This window comes from Anabrus simplex, chromosome 4 (assembly GCF_040414725.1).
Source record: "Anabrus simplex isolate iqAnaSimp1 chromosome 4, ASM4041472v1, whole genome shotgun sequence".
NCBI lineage: Eukaryota > Metazoa > Arthropoda > Insecta > Orthoptera > Tettigoniidae > Anabrus > Anabrus simplex.
In genome coordinates, this window is record NC_090268.1 from 415,343,140 (window position 1) to 415,370,973 (window position 27,834).

The window sequence follows — 27,834 nt, forward strand, 5'->3', positions numbered from 1 at the left end:
TGAATCTTCTACCTGGCACACTAGCAAAGTCAACAGTAACTTAGAAGACAAAATACTGTGTAGTCGACATGCTTTGTCCTTGTGGCAGCCTCCGTATGGGGGAAGTTGTAGTAATAATAATAATAATAATAATAATAATAATAATAATAATAATAATTAAATGTTTTAATTAACCTAATAACTTAGATATGATCTAATCCTACTATGTTATGAATAATTAGTATTTATTAACCAGGTCTGACAGAGTTTCTTAAAGCGGAGGTGGTTTGACACACTCCTAATTTCAGCAGGTAGGGAATTCCAAATGTTAGTTAACATTTGTTAAGTAAAATTTAACAGAGAGTTGAAGAAACCAGGCCTCAACCTTTCAAACACTCCCTTAGAAATCAATAAATCAACAAAAGCTTTACCTTAGATGCTCATCCAATTCTTTCTTGATTCGTGTCACTCGTGGTGGACCATGGTAAATAAATGAAGTATACAGCTGTATCAAAGAAGCCCCTGCACGAATCTTCTCATAAGCATCACGACCTGAGAATATGCCACCGACACCAATGATAGGAATCTGACCTTTAGTTAGTTTGTACATGTCCTCTATGAGCCTAGTAGAGGGCTCAGATAGTGGACGACCGCTCAAGCCACCTTCCTCGCCCACATTTTCGCTTTGAAGACTAGGCAGTCGTTCCACAGTGGTGTTAGAAATCACCAAGCCATCCACAGTACACTTCTTATCTTGAAGAACACTTGCTATATCTTTACGTTCCTCTTGAGTAAGATCAGGTGCTAACTTCAGCAGCAATGGTGGTTTCTTGGGTCCCGGGAGCTCATCACGAGCTGCTACTAAACCGGTTAAAAGTTCTCGTAGTTGCTGTTTCTTCTGCCATGTTCGCAAACCAGGTGTATTGGGACTGGATATATTTATAACCAAGTAATCTGCAACGTCTCCGAATTTCTTAATGCCTTTTACGTAATCACCCACAGGATCATCTGATAAACGATTCTTCCCAAGGTTGACTCCAATGACTCCCTTAAAATCATCTCTTGACCGAACTTTCTTCAATCGGTCGTAGACGACATCGTGGCCTTCACTATTAAATCCATACCTGAAAAAGGCAAATGTGTTATAGTGTTGATACTACATAAAGTGAAATATGGCAAGGCTTATAACTCAGATGTAATACTAAGCATCATTTAGATGAAAAGTTTCAATACTTAATTATTTTATAATTTATTAACTTCATAAGTATGTCCATTTATTTCAGATTAACCTTCCATGTAAAATGATATCATTAAATACTTTAATAAAAAAGTTGCCTTCATACTAAACATGAAAAATTACTTTTAAAAGCAGACACAAACCAAAAGTCAGGCTTGAGGAGTGGAAAGTTAACTGTCAGATGTTTGAAAGGCAAAGAGCTAATCTAGAGTTGATGTGAGAAGCGGAGTAAAAAGTTTATGTAGTAACTTAAAATTGCAGAAGTATAAAGCACTGAAAAGAAATACAGCAGAAATCCGTTATAGCGAGAATTCATAACGGCGAAAAATGTACTCGCTATTGCGGATTGTCGTTATATCAGATTTTTTGTAGAAGTCGGGAAAAACCTCATACACATTAAAATCATTAGGAAATGGCAACCAGTTTGTCCAAAACTTGCATTTTCGCGGATGATGTCCACACTACAGCTTATTTTTTTGGTAGTTTTCGAAATCCGATACTACGTGAAAGTGTGTTTAATTTCATTCTGAAAAAATTATAATATCACTCCAGAGGCTTCTGTCACAAAGTTTCAGTTTTCTTCTTCAAACGGCGTCCCCTAACCTAACCGTATATGTATCATGAAAACATATTTCAAGTGCATGTAGAGAAATGATAACCTCCTCGCTAAAAATTTACGAGGGAATAACCTTTCTGAAATTTAACTAGACGCAAGAAAATATAAACTATCCTCTGAAATCAGTAACGTACTCTGACATATCCTGAGGTGTATCACATTCTTACTTAATTTCAGTATAAATAACATTAAAATTAAGCGATCGTTTACTTCAGCTTTTATTTCTAACGAGTTAACAACTGCTATCGACTTTGAATGTCGGTGTGAGCTCGCAAGTGTACGTAGCGAGTAAACAATACCGAAGATGTTTGATCACATTTTGTGGCAAACGTTTCAGTTTTCTTATTCAAACAGCATTACCTAACCTAACTGTACTACATGTACAATAAAAACATATTTCAAGCGCTGGTAGAGAAATTATAACCTTCTCACTCTAAATTTACGTGGGAATAGCCTTTCCGAAATTCAACTAGATGTGAGAAATCAATGATGCACTCTGCCATATCTTGAGGTAAGTCCCAATCTTAATTGCAGTATTTAGCATTAAAATTAAGCGATCGTTTACTTAGCCTTTATTTCTAACTAGCTGAAAACTGATACCGCCACATTATTTACATATTTATTACAAAAACATGTTCTCATTTATTTCTAATTTTCTTTATGCAACAACAACAGCAGTTCACGGGTATTACTAATCGTCTCTGACATCGCCTTAGAATGTCGACCAGAGAGCTCGCAAGTGCACATAGCGAGAAAATGATACCGTACCGAAGATGATTCTTATACAAACAGCGTCACCTAACCTAACTTAAACGTACTATATGTATAATGAAAACATACTGAAAGCACCAGTAGAGAAACGACAACCTCCTCACTATAGATTTAGACGATAATAGCCTTTCTGACATTTAACCTGACGCGAGAAAATACAAAATAACTTCTTAAGTCAATGATGCACTCTGCCAATCTTGAGGTGTATCCTATTCTTACTTAACTGCAGTATTTAGCATTAAAATTAAGCAATCGTTTCATGTTGTCTTTCATTTCAAATTTTCTTTACGCAACAGCAGTCGACGGGTATTACGAATCAACTCCGACAGTGAATGTCAATGAGAAAGATCCCTAGAAGACAAAGCGAGGAAACAATACCGAAGATGATCGATCGCATGCAACATAATCGCTGGAGTGTATAAATAACGGCAATGGAAAAAATCATGCACGCTTAATCGCTTGTATTAACGGATGCATCAGTGAAAGGTCTCTCGCTGTAACTGAACGATAATAGTTTAATATAGGAATTTTGAAGGGACAGACAAAAACTGTCATCATAACGGGGTTCTCATTATATGCCGTACTCTCTATAGTGGCTTTCTACTGTAATGTAATAATATTTAAAAACTATCACTAATACCAATCATCTCCACTTTCTTAAACTTCACCCGGGCTGCATTTAGTAGATCCCACACATCCCCAACTATGTTGGTACTTATTATCTCCTTGCCTTACGTTTTCGGTACCAATGTGAAATAGTACCACCTTTTCCTTTTCCTCTACCTCCTCTTCTACTTTCCTCAAGACCTGCCTTAACCTAAATCCCGGATAACACTCTACCCTGGTTCCCTTTCTTCCACATGTCTAACAATGGAATGCCCTATGAAAAGAGCCTCAACCCTACCTACCTCATTTGATCCCCTTCCCTCGTGGTCAGTCATATCTTTCCTGACGGCTGCAGAAGCTACTTGCTACTTCCTCCTCCCTTTTCTCCTTTCCATTAGTCTGTTCCACCTTTCTTTTCCTATCCTCTATTCTACATTTCCCTTCCTACCTTTTCCTTTCCTCATACTTCCACACCCCTCAACTACAGTTCCCTGTTCTTCATTTTTCCTCTGTTGTTCTACTTGCAGTGACTCATACCGATTTCTCACAGACACCTGTCCTGAATTCTGCTCCTGAATAGAGCACTTAGCCTGATATGACCAAAATCTGATTTTTTTCGTTTTACGAGATGCTGGTAGTATTTCATGTGCTCCAGATTCCACCAAAAGGTGGAATAAATGGCAATGGAAAGTAATGATATGTTTGAGAATTACAGTTTATGGATGGCCAAAACATGTGTTCTATATATTAACTTTTGGCAGGATTATTTTGTTTTGTCAATACATGATACGTTTTGTTTATCTCATTGTAGATTTCCATTGTTGTTAAAAATGTTTCGTGTGTTTCTCACAACTTATTCTGATGCATTGCAGCTGAAAGCCATCCCTTATTGGAAATTAGTGAGAGTATCAGAACTATACCAGAAAAAAGAAAGAAAAAAATCAGGGATGCTCTTCGTGTTATATTAAGAATGATGGTGCAATTGGATTGGAGAGGAAACGTTTCTTTTTGAGAAAATGAAGTTACTTTCTTAGTTTCTGGTGTACGATTCAAACTGACAAACTTGCTGTATTTGCTGTGCCAGAGAACCAGCCACTGCCTGTTGCTGTGCATCAGAGGAACGAAGGGGAGGGAGGGGGAGTGGGAGACAGATGTAGTGCTCTGTGAGAATGGACAAGTTTCTCGTTCGTTTTGCATAGCTCCGTCCCAGCCCCAGTAGGCAGTGTACAGTTTGTTCTGCACAAGTTGACTACTATGCGAACCCCGCAGAAAGAGTAGATGAACTTGTATCAAGAATACAGGCAGCTTTCCAGGTCATTCGCAACACACACCACATCCTGAACAGAGTCCAAAGGTCACTACTACACCATTGTGAACTTTGCATCGAATTAGAAGGGTGTGTGTGTGTGCGCGCGCGCGTGTGTGTGCGTGCGTACGCATATATTGAACATCTGCTGAAATCAAACCACTGGGCATATTGTTTCCTTCATTCAGTATTTCATTCCACTTACAATGTTGTGAGTGAAGGAATATACAATCGTGAGGTGGCAACGTTGCATCTTCAAGCATGTTAAATAATAAAGAACATTACTGTGACCGACAGACGAGAGGAGAAAGGATCTGGTGCATTCCTTGACTGACAAGTGTCTTAATTACAGTGTATTCTTGTGTTGTGTGTGCAGTAATGGCTGCTTAATAAATGAACTGTGGATATTGCATGTAAGAGGCAAGAACAATCCTGTGCGAGATAAACAAGCAAATTTGTCGCTGTATCCATCGTACACTTCACTTCCCCTACCTCCCCTTATCTTCCCTGTAGCAAGGCAGTAGCTTATATTCTGGCAAAACAAATATGGCAAGTTCGGTCAGTCTGAATCGCGCACCTGGAAGTAAAAAATTAACCTTATTTTCTCAAAAAGAAACATTTTCTCCGCCAATCCGATTGCACCATCATTCTTAACCCCTCAGCGCCGACCTCTATACGTGGTATGGACCCTCTTTTCTTCCGTAGCCGCCGACCTCTATACGTGGTATAGACCCATACATGGTTTCACATTTACGGCTGTAGCACGAAGAGTTTTGGTGTTATAGATATGCAAATTGTTTTGTTTCCAAGAAGACATTTTCGGGTTTATCAGCGTTGTAAATAATTGAAAAATCGTTATAATGTAGTTGTTTTTGCAAGGATAATTATTTGTCAAATAAGTCTGAGCACTAATCTCTTGCTTTTTTAAAAGTCTGTTTGCTTCATTCTTTCCCACAGAATAAAATAAAGAAAAGATGATTTGAGAAGTTTGTCTTTTCGTGTGATGTTCTTTGCTCTATTTGTACATTGGGAGTGCGATTTATTTATTATATTTGTCTTTATTTCTCAGCTTGTAATATTTTCGTAACTCTCCACGAGCGCTCTGTGTAGGCATCACTTAGTGCTGCTTTCTGTCATACAATACGAGAACGAGTTGTTCATGGTATATATCTCGCTTGAAAGACAATATCTCGACCTTTTATCTGAAATATGTATCGAGTTGGTTTGTATCGTCAGTTTCGTCCTGTTGCTTTCGGTCTCGCTGCAGCTTCATCAGTCTGTGTGACGCACGGCGCTCAGCCGTGGTATGACTGACAGTAACGTGCTTGAAATACTGTATAATTCTGATAAAAGTTTAGTCGGAAGTAGTAGTGACAGTATAAGCAGCAGTGATAATGAAATAGATGATGTAGCAGTGGTAAATGATGAGAGTGACGATGAGGAGGAAACAGTACTTGTAAATTTCGTGTAAGAGACTAGATAATTATACAGGTCAAAGAGAAGTTTTCAACGGTGAATTCTGATTGCTAAATTCTCTAATAATAATCACACAGGTCACAGCGACAAATATTGAGCAATTACCTTATCGGGGTCAGCTGGTGAAAGGTGTGTTTACAAAATACACTCGCTCGGGAGGGGAACGAAATATTCAAGGCCGGCGCGCATCAGATAATACAGTTCCAAGGTTGCAGGAAAGGTATTTTATCAGGAAATTGCACCCAAGAGTTGGAAGTCCAAACCTCAGAGACATTGTATCCTGTGTTCAAAACATGGCGAAAAGAAGACGTCAGTGTACTGCTGCCAGGAGTGTGACTTGAGTCCCTGTCTCAAAGAGTGCTTCGAACTCTATCACACGGAACTAAATTACTAAGGAAATGTGAAACACTTCTGTAATTATCTACATGTACATAATTCTGTCATAAGGAATTCCAAATTTCGTGAAAATCGGGCTACTCTTATACTTGCAGTAACGCTTTAAGTGAATCGATGTATTTCAGTCGCGCGTAGTTGAAATCTCATCCGGCCGCGGGGTAGGAAGCTATTTAAATGGCTGCGACGCTGAGGGGTTAAAATAACACGAAGAGTATGGCTGATTTTTTGTTGGTATTGTTCTGATACATCCTATGGATCAAAAGTTTATGTTACCTGGTCATACCTATCTTGAGTGTGATGTGGAGCACGCCAGAACAGAACGAGCAAACAAGCACAATCCATTTGAAATAATGGTACCCGGAGACTGGTATAATTTTGCATGTTCTGTGAGAGGAAAGGTGACAATGAGAAGTTACTGAGATGGGACAGAATTACTTTTACTCTTATTCATATTTTCTGACAGATACTCATTAAATGGACAAAGGATACAGAAGGTAATACTGTGAAGTAGTTACAAATCAAAAGGCAGCACTATAAAGAACTCGGAATTATAGAATTTAAATACACCCTTGATTCAGATGTACCGTTTCAGGTTACGGAACTAATAATGGATAAAAGAGGAAGACTATCAAATATCCACCTTCCCCAAACTTACTTTGGGCCACCTCCTATCAATCAAAAGAAAAATGACCTTTTGTAACTGCTACTTCTCATCAGTCCAGAATGTCACAATCTCTATCAAACTTTAGCCACTAGTCATTCTGTACAAGATAATATTCTTCCATGTTCTGATTCATCATCATTGTCAGAAGTGAACTGAATCAGTATTTCCCCTCAACCTATGTCAAAACAAAAATATACTGAAGTTCGAAAGTTACAATGTTTTTCAGTAATAAGGTCAGAATTGGAGGTTTAAATATTGAAATTGATGGTAATATAGAAAATACAATTTCAGTCAGGATTATTGTGTTTGTATTAAAGTGTACATGGATTTGTTTAGAATATATCTTACAAATCACTTAATTTAACATGTCAAATATATAACATGCCTTCATGTACCAGAACTTGATACGTCAATGTATGCCCTTGTATGATACCATATGTGACAGTATACGGTATACTACCTGCAACTGTCTGGCCGAGGGTCTGGCGCCCGATACCAAACCAGGCAAACTAAGGGAAAACCAATAGCTGTGAGCAGAGGAGTTTTCTGGTTTTCCCTTAGAAGGTTGGATACAACAAGACCTTTGTGTGGTAAATAACACACATATTCATCAGCTGCTCCTTGCAGTGAGGCAGAGGACTGCAAAAGGCAAAGGCAAACCACCCTAAAGAAAATCCTCTAGTGTGTTAGACCTAGCAAGTCAGTACAGGAGTACAATGTAGTTGTTTTCAAAACGAAAACAAGCCTTGGAAAGAAACATTCTAAATGTCAACAATACTTCGTGTCCGACGTTCATTAAAGATGAAATGAAATGGCATATGGCTTTTAGTGCCAGGAGTGTCCGAGAACAAGTTCGGCTCGCCAGATGCAGGTCTTTTGATTTGACTCCCGTAGGCGACCTGCGCGTCGTGATGAGGATGAAATGATGATGAAGGCAACACTTACACCCAGCCCCCTGGCCAGCGAAATTAACCAATTATGGTTGAAATTCCTGACCCCGCCGGGAAATGAACCTAGGACCCCTGTGACCAAAGGCCAGCATGCTAACCATTTAGCCGGACTTCATTAAAGATGCACGAGAAGAACCAATCATAGAAACAAGCTTCGGATTGAAACCTTAAACATAATGACTGTAACTGGAAAATGAAACAAAATCACGCATTTAATGAACCGTAGACATATTCACATCCCTGGGCTAAGTGAAACCAAAGGTTGCAACACGAGAATGTTAGAGGAAGGATATAAATTATACTGGACTGGTAATCCTGCAGTGGCAAGGAATGGAGTTGGTTTTATACTCCATAAAGACATTGTTAGTGTAACAGACATCTCATTCATCAATGAGAGATTACTCAAAACTAGAATATGCCTAAATGGGGAAACTCAAACTGTGATCCCAGTAGGGTTGTAGTGACAACCAAAAAGCAAGATTTCTAGAAAAACTAGAGGACATCATTGATGAAGAGAACATAATGATAATTGGAGATTTTAATGCCCAGGTAGAAACTGATAGGTCAGGTTATGAAGGAATTATTGGTCCACATGGATTTGGTCCTCCTCTGCGAACCATGTGACCTTGCCGCGGTGGGGAGGCTTGCGTGTCCCAATGATGCAGATAGCCGAGCCGCAGGTGCAACCATATCGGATGGGTATCTGTTGAGACACCAGACTAACGAATGGTTCATCGAAAGGGGGGTAGCAGCCTTTCGGTAGTTGCAAGGGCGGCAGTCTAGATGATTGACTGATACGGCCTTGTAATAATACTCAACATGGCTTAGCTGTGTTGATACTTCTACACGGCTGAAAGCAACAGGAAACTACAGCCGTAACTACCTCCCGAGGACATGCAGCTCTCTCTGTATGAATGATGTACTGATGATGGCTTCCTCCCGGGTAAAATATTCCGGAGGTAAACTAGTCCCCCATTCGGATCTCCGGGTGGGGACTACACGAGAGGGGGCAATCATCAGGAAGATGGATACTGACATTCTGCGAGTCGGAGCGTGGAATGTTAGAAGTCTGAATCGTTGTGGTAGGTTAGAGAATCTGAAAAGGGAGATGGATAGGCTAAAGTTAGATGTAGTTGGTATAAGTGAAGTACGTTGGCAGGAAGAACAGGATTTTTGGTCAGGCGACTACCGAATTATCAACACGAAATCAAACGGGAAATGCAGGTGTTGGTTTAATAATGAATAAGAAAATAGGGCAGCGGGTAAGCTACTATGACCAGGGGCCTATTCCACGAACGAACTTTGCAACTTTTCACTTTGCACTTTGCACTTTTCAGTTCAGATTTTGTTCCACTATCGCTTTTCAGATTTAGCTTGCAAAGTGAAAAGTTAGAAATCTTTTCACTTTTCAAGCCTGTTATGTTCCTCTATTGGTACAGAAATGCAAAGTGCAAAGAAATGAAGTGAAAAGTTTTCATAAATCTTGCAAAGAGATGATTCCCTTTTCATATGTTAATTAACAAGTATGTACATTAGTTTCTCGGCGTAGAATTTGGTTTAGTGATATAAACACGTCACGACGTGAGCTTTTGTTAGCATCAAGTGAGGACAGTGATGAAGAATCCAATAATGGAACGTACAAAGACAGGATTAATTTTCATAACCTCACTTCGACGTAATAACGCGAGTGATTTCGTATTATCCCAAGAGGCTGACTATATTCTTGAAATGATCGGTAATTTATTGAAAGATAAAGAAGTAAATTCCTTTCCAAAAAAGAACAAATTCTTATGTTTACATTTTTTAGTAAATGGTAACCAGCTGTACTGTGTAACAGCAATGCATGGGACATCAAAATCAATTATTTGCAGAACTGTTACCAAAGTCGTAGATGTTATTGTAAATGTAATATTTGCTAACAGTACGTTGGCCTGATAATCCACTTAATATAGCGACGGGATTTCTAATGAAGGGTGAATGTCCTTCTGTGTGTGGATGTGTTGACGGTACTCTCGTTAACATTGATGTGTGTCATCATTTGAGAGGTTATCTTTAAAGTTGTCAAAAAAGGATGTCACGTTTCTCCTTGACAACTTCCAGCACAGACAGCTTCTTGTAATAACCTTTCTTTCCCACGATAAAAACTTAAACGGTACGACAATTATACCGCCAAGTTCACCGCGAAAAGTAAAGCATTAAAATCATAGAGTATTAGCCCTATACAGTTTGCTCATAGAATAAACTCGATCGGATCACTCATTCGCAAAGACTTTTCACTTTGCGAAGAAATTGAAAAGTACAGCCTAGTTCATGGTGGAACAGAAAGACTTTGCACTTTGCAAGAATTGAAAAGTGAAAAGTGCAAAGTTGAAAAGTTGCAAAGTTCGTTCGTTCGTGGAACAGGCCCCAGCATAGTGAAAGAATTGTCGTCGTCAAGATAGACACCAAACCAATGCCCACCACAATAGTGCAGGTCTATATGCCTACTAGTTCAGCGGATGATGAAGAAATTGAAAGAATATATGAGGAGATAGAAGATTTAATACAATATGTAAAAGGTGATGAGAATCTAATTGTGATGGGAGACTGGAATGCAGTGGTAGGCCAAGGAAGAGAAGGTAGTATAGTAGGAGAATTTGGATTGGGACAAAGGAACGAAAGAGGAAGTCGGCTGTTTGAATTCTGCACTGATCATAATTTAGTCCTTGCCAATACTTGGTTCAAACACCACAAACGACGGCTGTATACGTGGAAGAGACCAGGAGACACTGGGCGGTATCAAATAGACTTCATTATGATTAGGCAGAGATTCAGAAACCAGGTGTTGGATTGCAAAACTTTCCCAGGAGCAGCCGTGGACTCCGACCACAACTTGTTGGTCATGAAATGCCATCTGAAGTTGAAGAAATTGAAGAAAGGAAAGATGCAAAAAAGATGGGATCTAGACAAGTTGAAAGAAAAGAGTGTGAGGGATTGTTTCAAGGAACATGTTGCACAAGGGCTAAATGAAAAGGCTGAAGGAAACACTATAGAGGAAGAGTGGAGGGTCATGAAAAATGAAATCAGTAGGGCTGCTGAAGAAATGTTAGGAAGGAAGAAAAGATCAACTAAGAATGAGTGGATAACTCAGGAGATACTAGACCTGATTGATGAACGACGAAAATACAAGAACGCTAGAAATGAAGAGGGCAGAACAGAATACAGGCGATTAAAGAATCAAGTGGATAGAAAGTGCAAGGTAGATAAGGAAGAATGGCTGAAGGAGAAGTGCAAGGATGTCGAAGGCTGTATGGTCCTGGGAAAGGTAGATGCTGCATACAGAAAAATCAAGGAAACCTTTGGAGAAAGGAAATCTAGGTGCATGAATATTAAGAGCTCAGATGGAAAGCCACTTCTAGGGAAAGAAGACAAAGCAGAAAGATGGCAGGAGCATATCCAACAGTTGTATGAAGGTAAAGATGTAGATAATTTGGTTCTGGAACATGAAGAGGCTGTTGATGCTGATGAAATGGGAGACCCAATTTTGAGGTCAGAGTTTGACAGAGCTGTGAGTGACCTAAATAGGAACAAGGCACCTGGAATTGATGATATTCCCTCTGAATTACTGACTGCGTTAGGAGAAACCAGCTTGGCAAGGTTATTTCATTTAGTGTGCAAGATGTATGAGACAGGAGAAGTCCCATCCGATTTTCGGCAGAACGTTGTTATACCTATTCCCAAGAAAGCCGGTGCTGACAGGTGTGAAAACTACCGCACCATTAGTTTAGTATCTCATGCCTGCAAAATTTTAACACGTATTATTTACAGAAGAATGGAAAAACAAGTTGAAGCTGAGTTGGGAGAAGATCAATTTGGCTTCAGAAGAAATGTAGGAACACGTGAAGCAATCCTGACTTTACGTCTGATCTTAGAGGATCGAATCAAGAAGGACAAGCCCACGTACATGGCATTCGTAGATCTAGAAAAGGCATTTGATAATGTTGATTGGACCAAGCTATTTATGATTCTGAAGATTATAGGGATCAGATACCGAGAACGAAGAATTATCTACAATCTGTATAAAAATCAGTCTGCAGTGATAAGAATCGAGGGCTTTGAAAAAGAAGCAGCAATCCAGAAAGGAGTGAGGCAAGGCTGCAGTTTGTCCCCTCTCCTTTTCAATGTTTACATAGAACAGGCAGTAAAGGAAATCAAAGAGAAATTTGGAAAGGGAATCACAGTCCAAGGAGAGGACATCAAAACCTTGAGATTTGCCGATGATATTGTTATTTTATCTGAGACTGCAGAAGATCTCGAGAAGTTGCTGAATTACATGTTATAAACCTCATTTTAGGTCCGTATTGAAAATTTAACAGTTCAACAATGATAAAGGTGTTTTAATTTATTCCACCTATTCAATACTTATATTTTCACGTATAGTTGTTACATAATTAAATTACATGTCCCATGTAACTAAGAATTTAATTATGTAACAACTATACGTGAAAATATAAGTATTGAATAGGTGGAATAAATTAAAACACCTTTATCATTGTTGAACTGAGAAGTTGCTGAATGGTATGGATGAAGTCTTGGGTAAGGAGTACAAGATGAAAATAAATAAGTCCAAAACAAAAGTAATGGAGTGCAGTCGAACGAAGGCAGGTGATGTAGGAAATATTAGATTAGGAAATGAAGTCTTAAAGGAAGTAGATGAATATTGTTACTTGGGTAGTAAAATAACTAACGATGGCAGAAGTAAGGAGGACATAAAATGCAGACTAGCACAAGCAAGGAAGAGCTTTCTTAAGAAAAGAAATTTGCTCACTTCAAACATTGATATAGGAATTAGAAAGATGTTTTTGAAGATTTCGTGTGGAGCGTGGCATTGTATGGAAGTGAAACATGGACGATAACTAGCTCAGAAAGAAAGAGAATAGAAGCTTTTGAAATGTGGTGTTACAGAAGAATGCTGAAGGTGAGATGGATAAATAGAATCACGAATGAAGAGATACTGAATCAAATTGGCGAGAGGAGATTGATTTGGCTAAATTTGACGAGAAGAAGATATAGAATGATAGGACACATCTTAAGACACCCAGGACTTGTTCAGTTGGTTTTTGAAGGAAGTGTAGGTGGTAAGAACGGTAGGGGTAGACCAAGGTATGAATCTGACAAGCAGATTAGACCAGATGTAGGATGCAATAGTTATGTAGAAATGAAAAGGTTAGCACAGGATAGGTTGGTATGGAGAGCTGCATCAAACCAGTCTATGGACTGATGACTCAAACAACAACATGGATTTGGTAATGGAAATAAGGAGGGTAAACTTCTGCTTGATCTAAATCTTGGTGGAATGATAAAGTGAAAGCAGGCCTAATGAAACGGATTAAAGCCAAAAAAGCTCTTGACATGGCTAAGTCTGACAGAAGAATCAACTCATTATATTAGAAGAATCAACAACGACCGAACAGACAGCAATAAATTGGAAGAGATGGCAAAAGAATATAGATACAGGAAGTTGGAAGTCAAGAGAAATGTACGGGAAGAATTTACAACTTAACTGGAAGAAGACAGTAAAGGGAATATGAAAATGATATGATGAACCCGAGTGACTTAGGCCCATAGTCAGTCATGATTTGATCGGTAAAATAATATATGGTACATTTATTGAAATACAAAAGTGTAGTTGAAAATATTTCGTTTATGTAATGTCGAAATCAGAGCGAAGGAAGGACGACAGACTGGAGCCTGACGGATTAGCTCGACACGACAACTTTTAGCTACTTCACAGCAGGGAATATCATTAGTTGGCGAACAAGGAAATACAGAGTCCACAAATAAGTCTTGGTCAGAAAGAGGAAGGGGGAGAGTCATACAAAGGAAACTCACCACATGAGTAATACCTTGGGATATTTTTGGCAGGACGGAAATTCCGTGACCTCGTGGAAAATTACAGCGGCCGCGTGTACATTCGCTGGCCTAAGTTTGAGCAGGTGGAGAGTTAAATCACGTGACCGCTTGCCGGCCAATCGTAAAAATTTAATGGAAGGCTCAGGGATACCATCTTAAGGAATGATGGACGAGATATTTTCGTAACTACAAAAGTATTCAGTAATAAATTATTGTGAGTACACGGATGGATGTAATGAATTTATTAGATGTCACGCATGGAAAAATAATCAATAATTATTGGCAAATTAAATAAATTGAAGGCTGGATTTCTTGGAAACCAGACAGCTTGAATGTCATTGGCTGAAAGAAGACCACGTTGTAAGGGACGCTTACGAAGGCGCGAAATGTGAGGAGCTAAATCCACCCGTATCTCCTAAATCTGAGATCACCAGGAGTTCATATTTAATCCAGCAGATATGTTAGCGGAGTGGATTAATTTGATGTAAATTTTAACTTCCAATTCGGAGTGCGAGTACCGATATTAAAAATCCACCCCCTCCCTCAGGGGTATGACGTCAACGAATCCGCGGGAAAAAGGCTTCATCCATATATACGGGGCAAGGGATCCTCGCCAGCACACTTGAAGTGAATCTCGGGAGCTGAATTGACGGTCGCGGTACACTTGAATAGAATATCGGGAGCTGAACTGTTGGTCGCCGATAACTTAGAATTCTACGGACGTACAGTCATTTAGTGGCGCGAGCATCCGCCAGTGTTCGTAAAATGTGATCGCGCTCAAGTAACATGAACTAGAAATAGTTAACGTAGGACAGTGTTTGTCATTTATAAATATCAGTGATGTAAAGTAATTGCACTGCAAGGGAGTAGTATAAATTATATCAAATAAGTACGTACATAATAGACTGTGTGACGAACAGTACTTTAAGGAAGTAGTAGCCTGTACTTTGCTATATCGAACCGAAGTCATGAACACGTCAAGAGTGCCGTACGAAACAAACGTATCGCGATGGGCGTAAAAGTTGACACCTCGTCGTACGTGTCCAGGTCCATTGTGCGGTAGTTGGACGAAGATTAAATAGTGTAAATATTAAATTCTTGGGTCTAGGATAGTAATTTGTTATATCCAAGTTAAAGTATTCAGTGTTAACGTTGTAAATGGTGAAGGTTTGTGGTAATCAAGATATCAGTGTAAAATGGTAATGTGCCAGGAAATCTTTTGTGGAACTACGCCATCAAGAATGGAGGAGTAAAACGCAGAGAGGGGCCGGAGGAGCCTCTCATCTGCAAAGCTGTAATGGAATACCGATAACTAAGATGAGTACTAAACTGTAAATAATATTTGGGAAATGTTATCATGATGGGAAAAATGGGAATAATTTGATTATACTTGGTTACCTTCTGTAACAAGATGGGTCGCTTAACGACCCCATCCTAAATTTGTAGCACGGACAGTGGTAAATAATAATAATGTAAATAATCGGGTCTTTTATGTATTCAGTTTGTTGGAGATGTAAATTTGTATATATAGTGTAGTACGTTAAGTCATGCATGCATTCATATTTCTTTGTAGTCAATAAGTTTCTTTACATTTGATTTTGGTTATGATAGTTAAATAAGACCCGATATGTATTTTCTGTTTTGTCATTTTAACGAGCTATGTAATGACATGGAAGGAAAATCCAGCTTCGCCATACCAGTTGTGTTTTGTTGTAATTAATATGGTCATATTTCATAGTGAAGTTGTTAAATTTGTGAGATGCAATTAATATAATATTCAAAGTAAATCATATCTGGAGTGCTTAGTGCCAGAATAAATCGAGTTTGTAAAAGGGGTTATGCGTTAAACATATTACGAGTGGACTACCGTGTAACAGGCGAAAATTATTATTTTTTTAAATTAATAATAATAAATAAATAATATAACTACTTTTTTTGAAGAAGATATTTTTTTAAAAATAATTTGGATATAATAATAATTCATGTGATATTGGAATATTTAGTGAGCAGTGCGTAATAATAAATTTATGTGATCAGGTGTTGAGTTTATCGGGAATCATTTAATGATGGGAGGTCGTTTTTAATTCGGAATTAAAGTGCGTGGTAATTTAATTTGATCAATTAATAATATTGAAATGTAGATCGGTGCTAATAATCCGTACATGTTATGAACGTGTGGTTTAAATTACGGTCCAATATTTTTTTTTACGTATAAATGTCGTGTCTTAAAGTTGCGATTCATTAGCCGGAACACGTAGGACTAATATTACGAAACCATGATAGTCAAATTTTGGTAAATATAATTTCAAGATGTTACGATTATTTGTGGAGAATGAACTAAGGCGTAGATCAAAATGAGATAGAAAATGTGAGAGAATCTGCAGTCAGATAATAAAAGGTCGTACGATGTCAGAAATGAATAAATAAGTCAGTTGATAACTCTGTGAGAAATAAACGAATCAAGGAATATTGAGATAGGAAGGAAAATAAATTCCGTACGAGAGACACTTAGGATATTGATATGAGTGTAAAATGTACGGGCAGTGTCACAGAGAAATACTGAGTTACGCAGCGGGTAGAATTCGAACCCGTGACAGCATGTACGAAATAAATAGACTGCACAGCTATTCGTTGAGATACAACGGATCTAAGGATAATAAGAGTTCAGATTCCACATAAATGGTCGTATATTGTATTCATTGTAATGACGAGCGAGGACAATCATGATGTCGTGATAATAATAATAATAATAATAAATATTGCAGATAAAGGATTGGACCGCCTTAATTAAATAAGCGTTGATAAAGATGTTAAACGGGAATCTAAATGATAATATGCAACCGATAATAATAATAATAATAATAATAATAATGTAAGGACGATGTTAAATCACCGCGGTCAGATTAATAATAATTGTCATAATAGTAACAGTAATGATGTCGTTGGTTGATCAGTGAAATATTTGTAATTGCGACCGATATCTGTATATAATTTGGCGGAAGTGACCGGTCTATTAATAATAATAACCTCTTAAGTGACGTGAATAATAATAATAAAATCTTGAGTCACCTATTCATTAATAATAATAATAACCACGAGAGGGATATACTAATAATAACAGTAATAACGATTTGTGTTTGCATCCCACATAATAATGACGATATTAATCCAACGTGACAGTGCCAGGAACCGTTGATAATAATAATAATAATAATAATAATAATAATAATAATAATAATAATAATAATAATTTCAAGGATGATAATTTCATGAATATTATGACGATGGTGGAGTTAATTAGTTGGTGACAACATCCCTCTACTCTTATGTTGAATAATAAGTATGATAATATTAGAGTCATTTGGTACCTCGTTTTTGTACGGTTTCCGCATGGGACGATGTTACAGTAATACTTGGCGTGTTTGTTTACTTCGCTCGCGATGCGAGGGGGGCCATTGCCACGGTATTTCCCAACCGCTTCTCGTTATCTCATCTGTGGCAGTAGTCTGTTGACGCTACTTTGCAACATTTCAAATCACATGTAAATAAAATATAAATGCTGATTCAGTGGTATGGCATCAGCTGGATATCGTAAGATAGGAACTGTCCGTGGAATCCAGTTTTCGCATTTCATGAGAAACATTACCCAGTCCGAGCACCGGTCTCGGAAAAATGTATATAGCCGGAGTACGTCATCTTAGTTAAATCGGGAAGCCGACCGTAACATGGGTTATGCTCGGGCTCCCGATAGAAGGAAGCTATATCTTTGAACAACGGTTCGATTCAAATGGAATCGATCCGTAAATTATACCTCCAAAATGTCATTTTATTTCAGAAGCAACCCAGCAAGATATTGATACCACTTGCGGTATGGCAAGTGATTTGTGTATGTAACATGTGTGGAAATTTAAATGTCGTTGCCAAATGTATCAAAGTTTCATACGTCAGATGGCGTAATAAACCGCTCCTTCTGGCAATTATTTCAAAGGAAACCACTCTCATAATCTTTTTATTGTAGTTAGATGATGCCCTTTTTAAAGTAACAGTCACTTCCTAGTCCTATCATGGAGTCCTTAAATTCAAGTTTACAATCGAGCCTTCCCTATTTTAATTTTAATTGCTCCGTTCATCCCCGTGTTCTATTATGCCGTTATATATATATTTGATGACTTAAATAATGAACCGACACCCCTGAGATAAATGCTAGTCTGGGACTCGGGAGGTGGACGGGTGCAATATGGAATAGTAAAACGTAAAAGATCACATAAAGAAGCAATTACAGCTCTGAAGACAGCTTATGGGAATATAGTTCGCAATATGAAAGATATCAGGGATACAATGGGACAGTAGGCCTATTTTAACAAACTCCTAAATGGCCCTAATGAGATCTCTGTTGAGGATGTAGGACAGAAAACAATAGAGGAAGATATCCCAATTACATGAACAGAAGTAGAGCAGGCTCATAAGATGAGTAGTAAGTCAGCAGGAGCCGATGAAGTTACAGCTGACATGATTAAAGGTGCTGGTCCACCAGGAATACAGTGGCTGCATAGAGTTCTCAGAACAATATGGAAGGATAACAAAATACCTGAAGGCTGGACAAAAGGGATGATAACTAATATCTTTAAGAAAGGGAGTTGAAGGAAAAGTGAAAATTACAGAGGCATTACCCTCCTTTCACATGGCCTTACTTTTACAGTAACGTTACACACCTATTATGGGATGAGAAGGTTCCACAAAAATCATTGAAGCCAGAGTACGGGATATAATAGAGCCTATCTTAGAAGAGGAGCAAGATGGCTTTAGGGGTGAAAGAAGCACAACAGATCTGATATTTGCTTTGAGGATGTTGGCAGAAAAACACTGGGAAAGAGAAAGAAAAAGATCTAATTATTGTGTTTATGGACCTTGAAAATGCGTATGATAATGTTCCTAGATCAACTATTTGGAAAAGTCTAAGAAAACTACGTTATTAGGAAGATCCAAATGCTATATACTAATTGCAAAAGCTGTGTCAGTATTGGAGATCACTCTGAATGGTTAAATACAACCAAACAAGTATAACAGGGAAGTGCCTTATTAGTTCTTCTATTCATAGCAGTTATGGATACCATTTTAAAGGAACTAAAAGGAAAAGGTAATAAAGATCTCGCAGCACTATCTTTATCCACGGCAATAACGTTATTCCACACAGTAATATCACCTGTCTTGTCTTACGGATTGGAACTAATTTGGGACCATCTCAAACTCAGAGATCTCGAAAGGATAGAGAAAGTAAAAGCACGCGTTCTTAAATGTACTTTACGAGTTGGAAAATTGGCTCCATCACGTCTAGTGTATGAATTGGCCAAAGAAACTCTTTACCTTCAGGACCTCAGAATGAGACTCCATCTGCCATCTACTGGAGCTTACAATGAACTTCTAGGGCGCAGAAGGGAAGAAAAGAAAGGAAATCGACCCTGACTTTTATACCTCAGATGCCATGTTGGTGAGAAACTGGACCAAAGAAAATCAAGATCAAAGACATATCATAACACGACTCTCCATTCATGGTTTTCACCACAAGATATGCACAGTGAAGTCTTTTCATAATCCAGATGTTAACTGTATATGCGTTTTATGTGGCAAACAATGTGACAGGTATCACATCACAACTTGCAACAAGAGAATCATGTTGATAAGTGAATATTGTAAATCCTAATGCCCATTTGGGTGCCCTTTCTAATAATAATAAAGATCTTCAGGCTCTGGTGTTTGCAGTGATGTGGCAATATGGTATGAAACAGAGGAGGGAATGCAAAATAATCTGAATGCATGGTGTAAAAAGTTTGATGATTATGGAATGAAAATTAACCCATCAAAAGAAGTAGCATTGAAAATCAGCAAGCATAATACAGAATGCAACATAAAACTACAGGACCACCAAGCTGAAGTAGTACACCAATTCACATATTTAGGAAGCATAACGGCTAGTAATAAGGAGCGTCCGTGGCTCAGATGGCAGCGTGTCGGCCTCTCACCACTGGATACCGTGGTTCAAATCTTGTCACTGTCAACTTTCATTCCAGCAACACACTCCATTATCACTTCACAGTATTTATCAGTCATTAATAAATCACTTTGGGAGTGGCGACCCCATTGTACTAATAGCCTATATATGGTTCATTCATTACATCCCTGACCCTGTCAAAGACTGGAAAACAAGTTGTAGGTTTTCATTTTCAATCACTAGTAATAATAGAGTTGAGACAGAAATAACAAACAAAATAACCAAAGGCTCCAACTTTTACAGGATTGTTACACACCTACTATGGGATGAGAGGGTCCCACAAAAAACAAAAATGATCCTATAAGTCATATTTCATTTCCATCCTTACATATTCTCTGGAAACCTGCACACGAACATCAAAGGATTGTAGTAGGATTCAAGCCTGTGAAATGAAATTTCTTAGAACTGCCCTCCAGAAGACACCACTTGATCATGAGAAAAATGATGAGAACCGATCTAACCTAGGTCTAAATGAAGCAATGGAGGAAAGATTTAGGTCATCTAGACTCAAATGGTTTGGGCATGTTAAACGAGTGAACAGCACAAGGTTACCATGTGCTTATTTGGAAAAGAGAATAACAGGTAGAAGACCAGCTGGAAGATCAAGAAGAAGATGGATGGATCAACTGAGGGAAGTTGTGGAGAGAAGAGGATGGAATTGGGAATCTGTCATGGATAATAAATCCTTTTTGAATAGGCAACTTTGGAAGACGGTTGTTTTCAAACACCGCACCCAGCTTGCTGTAAGGGCAAACCGATGACGATGATGTCAATTCACTCTTACAAGTATCGATACAACATGTATTTACTGTGTTTTATAATATGTTTGTCTGAAAGCTCCTACAGTCTAAGGTTAATAAATTCAGTTATGTATTTTAGACTGCTGTGTAAAGTTTGAATTTCACTTCCTGAAAAAAATTTTTTTTGGACATATAAACTCCTGGCCTTTCACCACAGAATTCACAACTGAAATGTGGTTACATTATTATTACAGCTGGTGGATTACTACTATTTTCCCTATTACACGGGATGGAGATTAAAACTGTCCTTAAATGCTGAAATTGCGACCACACTTAGATGAGACATACAGTTACATGTCAATTGTTCAATGTTCAGCTAACTACTAAAGCATGTGCATAAACTGATTCTGCTGTATTAGAAAATGTTTGAAAACGTACCAACTCAGTTTTTTACTTTCTCCACTCTTATTATGCTTGGCATTACTTTAAATTCCTTAGGGATTGGAAGAGTCTAAAATATGCACAGTAGCTATCCCATAAGAAGCATACCTGACATCTCAACTCTCACATCACACTGACGTAAAAGCAATCAAAGGTAAGGAAGGTCCACCTATTCAATACACTTAATTTGATGTTTTTATGCTTTATTAATAATGGTACTAGTTTCAATCTCTTAATTAACGAGGCCATTTTCAGCCAAATATGCCGTAATCAATCAATCAATCAATCAATCAATCAATCAATCAATCAATCAATCAATCAATCAATCAATCACTACTGACCTGCGTTTATAGCAGTCGCCCAGGTGGCAGATTCCCTATCTGTTGTTTTTCTAGCCTTTTCTTAAATGATTGCAAAGAATTTGGAAATTTATTAAACATCTCCCTTAGTAAGTTATTTCAATCCCTAACTTCCCTCCCTATAAACGAACCAGAACAAATCTAGCTGCTTTTCTTTGGATTTTTTTCTCAGTTCTTGAATCAAGTAATCCTGGTAACTGTCCCATACACTGGGACCATACTCTAGACTAGAGACTTTTATGCCCTATCCTTTACATCCTTACTACAAACCCTAAATACCCTCATAACCATGTGCAGAGATCAGTACCCTTTATTTACAATCCCATTTATGTGATTACCCCAATGAAGATCTTTCCTTACATTAACACATAGGTACGTACAATGATCCCCATACGGAACTTTCACTCCATCAGCGCAGTAATTAAAACCGAGCTGACTTTTCCAATTTGTGAAACTCATAACTTGATTTTTAACCCTGTTTATCATCATACCATTGCCTACTGTCCATCTTACAACATCATTGAGGGCATTTTGCAGTAGCTCACAATCTTGTACTTTATGAAGGTCGATCAAATATAAACGGATTTTTATTCCTGAACATCAACAGTTGGTAGGAATGGCCCGCGCTTCTGCTATGCTTAGGCGGGCTCGTTAGGAGTGGGGAGAGCGTGCTGGTAGATATTTCCCGCCGTTTTGTCAGTAACGCCCACGATGTCGGAACAACAGGTACACCGCTTCACTGCGCAGCACATAATTATAAAATTTCTTGCTCGTGGAGGAGTTACAGTGGAGGGAATTTGCCAGAGAATGACTTCACAGTTCAGTGATCAAACATTGCCAAGGAGGCGTATGTTTACCTGGCATACAATGTTCAAGGAAGGACGAGATCGTGTGGAAAATCACCAACACAACCGCGCTGACCTCGGACCAGCATTACAGACGAAAACATTTGTGCGGGTAAAGACATTATCGACGACGATCGATGAGTGAGAGTATCAGAAATTACAGAACAAGTCGGAATCAGTTATGGGAGATGTCAAGCAATCATCAAAAACGACCTACAGTTCCGTAAAGTGTTCCAGATAGGTCCCTCGCCTTTTGACCGAAAATCTGAAGTTGAGACGTTTGGAGGCCTGTTAGAGGCTTACAGCAAGGTCTGCGGAAGAAGGTGATGCATTTTTGAGCCGGATGGTCACCTGCGACGAAACATGGGTCCAAAACTGCACTCCCGAATTCAAACAAGCCAGTAAGGAGTGGTGGAGGAAAGGGGAGGCAGCACCAGTGAAAGCCAGGACTCAACTGTCAGCTGGCAAGATCCATGCAACCGTTTTTTTCGATTAGCAAGGCATTTTGCTGATTGATTTTTTGCATAAGAGATGCACAATCAATGCCGCTTACTACTGCGAGCTGTTGAGAAAGGCGAGGTTTGCATAACGCTGCAAAAGACTAGATCAACCAATTCAATAGATCATCCTCCTCCTCGACAATGCACGGCCCCATACTGCAGCTCTGTCCCCAAGCTATAGGAAATGCACTGGAATACAGATGATCATCTTCCTCACAGCCTGGACTTATCGCCCTGCGATTTCCATTTGTTCGGACTGCTTAAAGAAGCTCTAGGAGGGAACGATTTGAAGATGATGAAAGTGTGGAAGACTTTGTGCGCAATTGGCTGGCGACACGACCCTGTTCTTTTTACGATGAGGGCATCAAAAAGCTGCCCATACACTGGGACAAATGCATTTCCAAAGCAGGAAACTATGTGGAAAAATAAATTGTAATTGCCTTGTGTTTTTCAATAAATGAATTTATATAAAAAATATAATCCTGTTTATATTTGATTCCCCCTTGTATTTATTACTCTGTACAGCATAACATCATGTGCAAGAAATCTTATCTCTGATTCTACTTCTTTACTCATATCATTTATATATAAAAGAAAACACAAAGGTCCAATAATACTGCCTTGAATTCTCATCTTAATTACTACAGGATCAGATAAAGCTTCACCTACTCTAATGCTCTGAATTCTATTTTCTAGAAATATTCAGTCAACCTTTTGTCTAGTCCAATTGCACCCATTTTTGCCAGTAGTCTCCCATGATTCTACCGTATCAAATACCTTAGTTATGTCAATCGCGACACAGTCCATTTGACCTCCTGAATCCAAGATATCTGCTACATCTTGCTGGAATCCTACAAGTTGAGCTTCAGTGGAATAACCTTTCCTAAACCCGAACTGCCTTCTAACGAACCAGTTATTAATTTCGCAAACATGTTTAATATAATCAGAAAGAATGCTTTCCCTAAACTTACATGCAATGCATTCCAAACTGACAGGCCTGTAATTTTCAGCTTTATGTCTATCATCCTTTCCTTTATACACAGGGTCTACTATAGTAACTCTCCATTAATTTGGTATAGCTCCTTCATGCAAACAATAATCATATAAATACTTCAGATATGGTACAACATCGCAACCCATTGTCTTTAGTATATCCCCAGAAATCTTATCAGTTCCGGCTGCTTTTCTAGTTTTCAACTTTCGTGGAAACAATATCAAGAAAAAACAATCACCAAATATAAAAGCGAAAAACTTGGTATGTCTTAAATATGTTGTTAAAGAAACATATTCAAAAGCACATTAAGTAATAACCAGGCTGATGTTGATCAACTACTGAATACAAAGTCCGGTGGGGCCTGTATGACAATTTATGTCGCCATGTTGGAATGACTACAATCTTAATTCATAAAATTGTGTGCGTGAATCTGTATAAGCGAACATAAAAGCTAACGCCTGATGGTGAGCAGATGGGGACATTTACACCATACTGAATCATTGACAGACAGATCCTTTCATCGCACCACAAGGTCCATAAATTCTCAAATCCGCGGATATCCACGAAGTTAGCGCCGTGGCAGATACAAACTGTATGGCAGTGAAGATAATTTTGCTGATAACATATAAATAATAATGTTTTACTGATTTTCACCCGTGTATACTATTGTTTGTGCATGCGTTTAACCGCCGAAGCGAGTACAAGCCACCCTTGACACTGGCATGGGAGAATAGTGATATATAAAGAGCCTTGAGACCATACAGCAGTAAATTTGATTTAAGCCTAACGGGCTCCTGCCCGCAATTAATGGAGGGAAGGAACTAAGATCAATAAGTCGGTAGTTATCGCAAGAGAAAATTCCTAATAAACCTGTGACTGTAGGGATTCTGGTACCAGGTATCAGGCCTATTGTATTATGTTAGCAGATCTACCCGTTTCAATACCTTGAGTGTATTACACTGTACTTACAATATCCGTGGATAACCACTCGCGGATGCGGATGAAGGAAGTGCGGATGCGGATATTATTTTGTATATCCATACAGGGCTATAGTCATAAGCTCCATCAGACTTTGTATTTACTAGTTGATCAACATCAGCCTGGGTAAGACTTAATGTGCTTTTGAACATGTTTCTTTGACAAACATATTTAAAACATACCAATATAAAAGCGAAAAACTTGGTATGTCTTAAATATGTTGTTAAAGAAACATATTCAAAAGCACATTAAGTATTAACCAGGCTGATGTTGATCAACTACTGAATACAAAGTCCGGTGGGGCCTGTATGACAATTTATGTCGCCATGTTAGGATGACTACAATCTTAATTCATAAAATATATTTGGTGATTGTTATTGCCTTGATATTGTTTCCATTATGGTATATATGGATGAAGATGACCTTATTAAGTAAGGTCAAAACTAGTCTCATTATTAATAAAGCATAGGAACATCAATTAAGTGTATTGAATAAGTGGACCTTCTCATCTCTGATAGTGATCAATTTGTCAATACGGATCCAAAATGAAACTCAATGTTTACTGATGTAAAAGGTTCAAGATACACATATCACAATTGGTACTACACCTAGAATATCGGTTGAGGCATAGAAACTACATGAAGAAATTGACTAAATAGTTAACATGGAGCTGAAATCATAATATACAAGATGAATAAAAGAAAAAGAATTATTTCCGAGAGGATCTTGGGTTTCGTCAATGTTAAATGCAGCAGAAGCTACCTATTTATTTACAGTGTGTGAACTGTTATTGGAGGAATAGCATGGAATGACATTAGTAGACAAATAAGTTTTTAAGTTTTTAAAGGTAGTTAAGTTGGAATTCAAGAGGACAAACTGGGGCAAATATTTATTTATAGGAAGAGGAATTAGGAGTTGGAATAATTTATCAAACGAGCTAGTCAATAAACTTACAACTTCTTTGAACTGATAGAGAATCTGCCACCCGCGCAGCAGTCATAAATGCAGATCAGTGGTGAATGATGATGATATATTAAATAGTTATAATTTATTTAGAATAAAATCTCAACATGAATTTTAACAGCAATTTTTGAAATGGTAACACTTGACAGAAAATGCCTCTAGGTTTCACTGAATGGAAATAATGAAAAACCATGGCTCTGTACTTCTTGCACATCACATCCACAGTATAATCAATGTTGCCAGAAATCCAACCAACATGAGCTAAAGAAGTGCACTGTGTATTATGCTTACCTGTTGATTATGGCTTCATCCTTTTCTAAGCGAAAAACCCTCGGCTTGTCATTGCCAGGTTGAGGAAATGGAGTAACAGAGCCAACTTCCACAAAACCAAGTCCAATCTTATGCAGGCCTTCCACAGCCTCTCCTTGCTTATCAAACCCAGCAGCTATACCAAGAGGATTACTGAAGTTCAGCTGCCATACCTTCGTTCTCTATAGTACAACATGATAGTTTAATGGCAGATACATGAAACAGTTGTGAATAACCTAAAAAAATCTTAAATGGTCCCAACAGATACACCGGGTGATCACTTCAGTGCTCTCCCCAGGACATTTTTAATGGGCGCACCGCCCTGCTACTTTCACTGACCACCCGGCTAAAACATAAGCTAGATATGTGCTCTTTATGTAATATTAATACATATTTAAGTCACTGGGTGCTCCAAATTAACGTGAATATACTGTAAAACTGTTTATTTTAATAATAAATCTTCATTATTGTTGGCATAATTGCATCGATTACATCAGAGTTTAAATGTTTAGCTTGACTATCACGTAGTGTCGTGCGCGAGCGATGTCTGGATTAGCGTGGAATCGCATGCGAACACTTGATTCCGCATGTCGTCACAAACCTGTAAGGCACTCCACAGCAACCGAATGGATGATTACGAACGAGCAGTAGAATACTAGAAGTTATGTCTTATTCATTATAACAACACTAAAATAGTTCAATTTTGCAGTTAATATTTACCTGCCTAATATTATTGTTAATAAACTGAGTGGAATACAATGAAATTTTATCATTAATTTTTTACGTCGTATTCCCCGCCTGTTTACTCATTCCTGCCACCTGGCTGACGAAAATTTCTGGGGAGAACACTGCACCTATGCCTACTTTTTAGTAAACATTTGCAACCTCCTCAAATAAAATGTGTCTTAGTCATTTTTTTTACAAGTTGTTTTACATCACTCTGACACAGACAGGTCTTACGGCGACGATGGGAAAGGAAATGACTAGGAGTGGGAAGGAAGCGGCCATGGCCATAATTAAGGTACAGTGCCCGGTGTGAAAATGGGAAACCACGAAAAAATCTTCAGGGCTGTCGACAGTGGAGTTCGAACCCACCATCTCCTGAATGGCCCCACTTAAGCGACTGCAGCTATCGAGCTCAGTGTCTTAGTCATATCTTATGCAACATCCTTTAGCAATTTTATATACATATAGTCTGGTATAACTTCCCTGTACAATGCAAAAAACTGTGCAAGAAGGAGCGAGACAGACCCTTTTTGAAAACACTGTACCCTTTTATGTAGAGCAGAGTCCACTTCTCCAATCAAATTTATGAATGTTACTGTACCATACCAACTATATTCATCCCTATAGCTGTCACTGGAGAATTATATATATGACTAGTCCACACAGCCATTCATTTTTTGAGAGAAGATGGCAGAGTGGTAACGCAGAAGATGTGATAGGATGTGAGCAAATTATAGATATGCCTATTCACTATCATACTGGACAGTAATGTCTCATTACAATTGAGAGAAACATGTCTTTTCAAACCTTGGTGTAAACTATGGCACGTAAATGATACACAGTGGATGTGATAACTTCTTCATCATCATCATCATCTTCATCATCGTTGACCATCTACAGTTGCTTGGGTGTGGTGTACGAGCCCCCTCCATCTTTGTTCATGAACCACTGTTCTCTCATAATCTTCTCCCAATCTTGTCCTCTCTCCTAGACATCTTTCTTCACAGGTCTGCCCATTTTCCTCTGGGTCTGCCCAC

At 38.4% G+C, this 27,834-nt stretch overlaps 1 protein-coding gene across 6 annotated transcripts in view; it reads right to left on the reverse strand.

Annotated features, from left to right (window-relative positions):
* Dhod (dihydroorotate dehydrogenase 2) overlaps positions 1 to 27,834 on the reverse strand; it is a 126,825-nt gene that overhangs the window by 65,698 nt on the left and 33,293 nt on the right. For 3 of the 6 annotated variants that reach the window (XM_067145893.2, XM_067145894.2, XM_067145895.2), the window contains exons 4-5: positions 26,054 to 26,253; positions 411 to 1,103 (exon numbers count right to left, since the gene is read on the reverse strand). The exons of 1 other annotated variant lie outside the window; for it this stretch is intronic. In XM_067145893.2, coding sequence (XP_067001994.2) covers positions 411 to 1,103; positions 26,054 to 26,253 — 893 coding nt within the window. Of the gene's footprint in view, positions 1 to 410; positions 1,104 to 26,053; positions 26,254 to 27,834 lie in introns of those variants that run through there. 2 more of the 6 variants (XM_067145892.2, XM_067145889.2) reach the window with 2 other exon arrangements.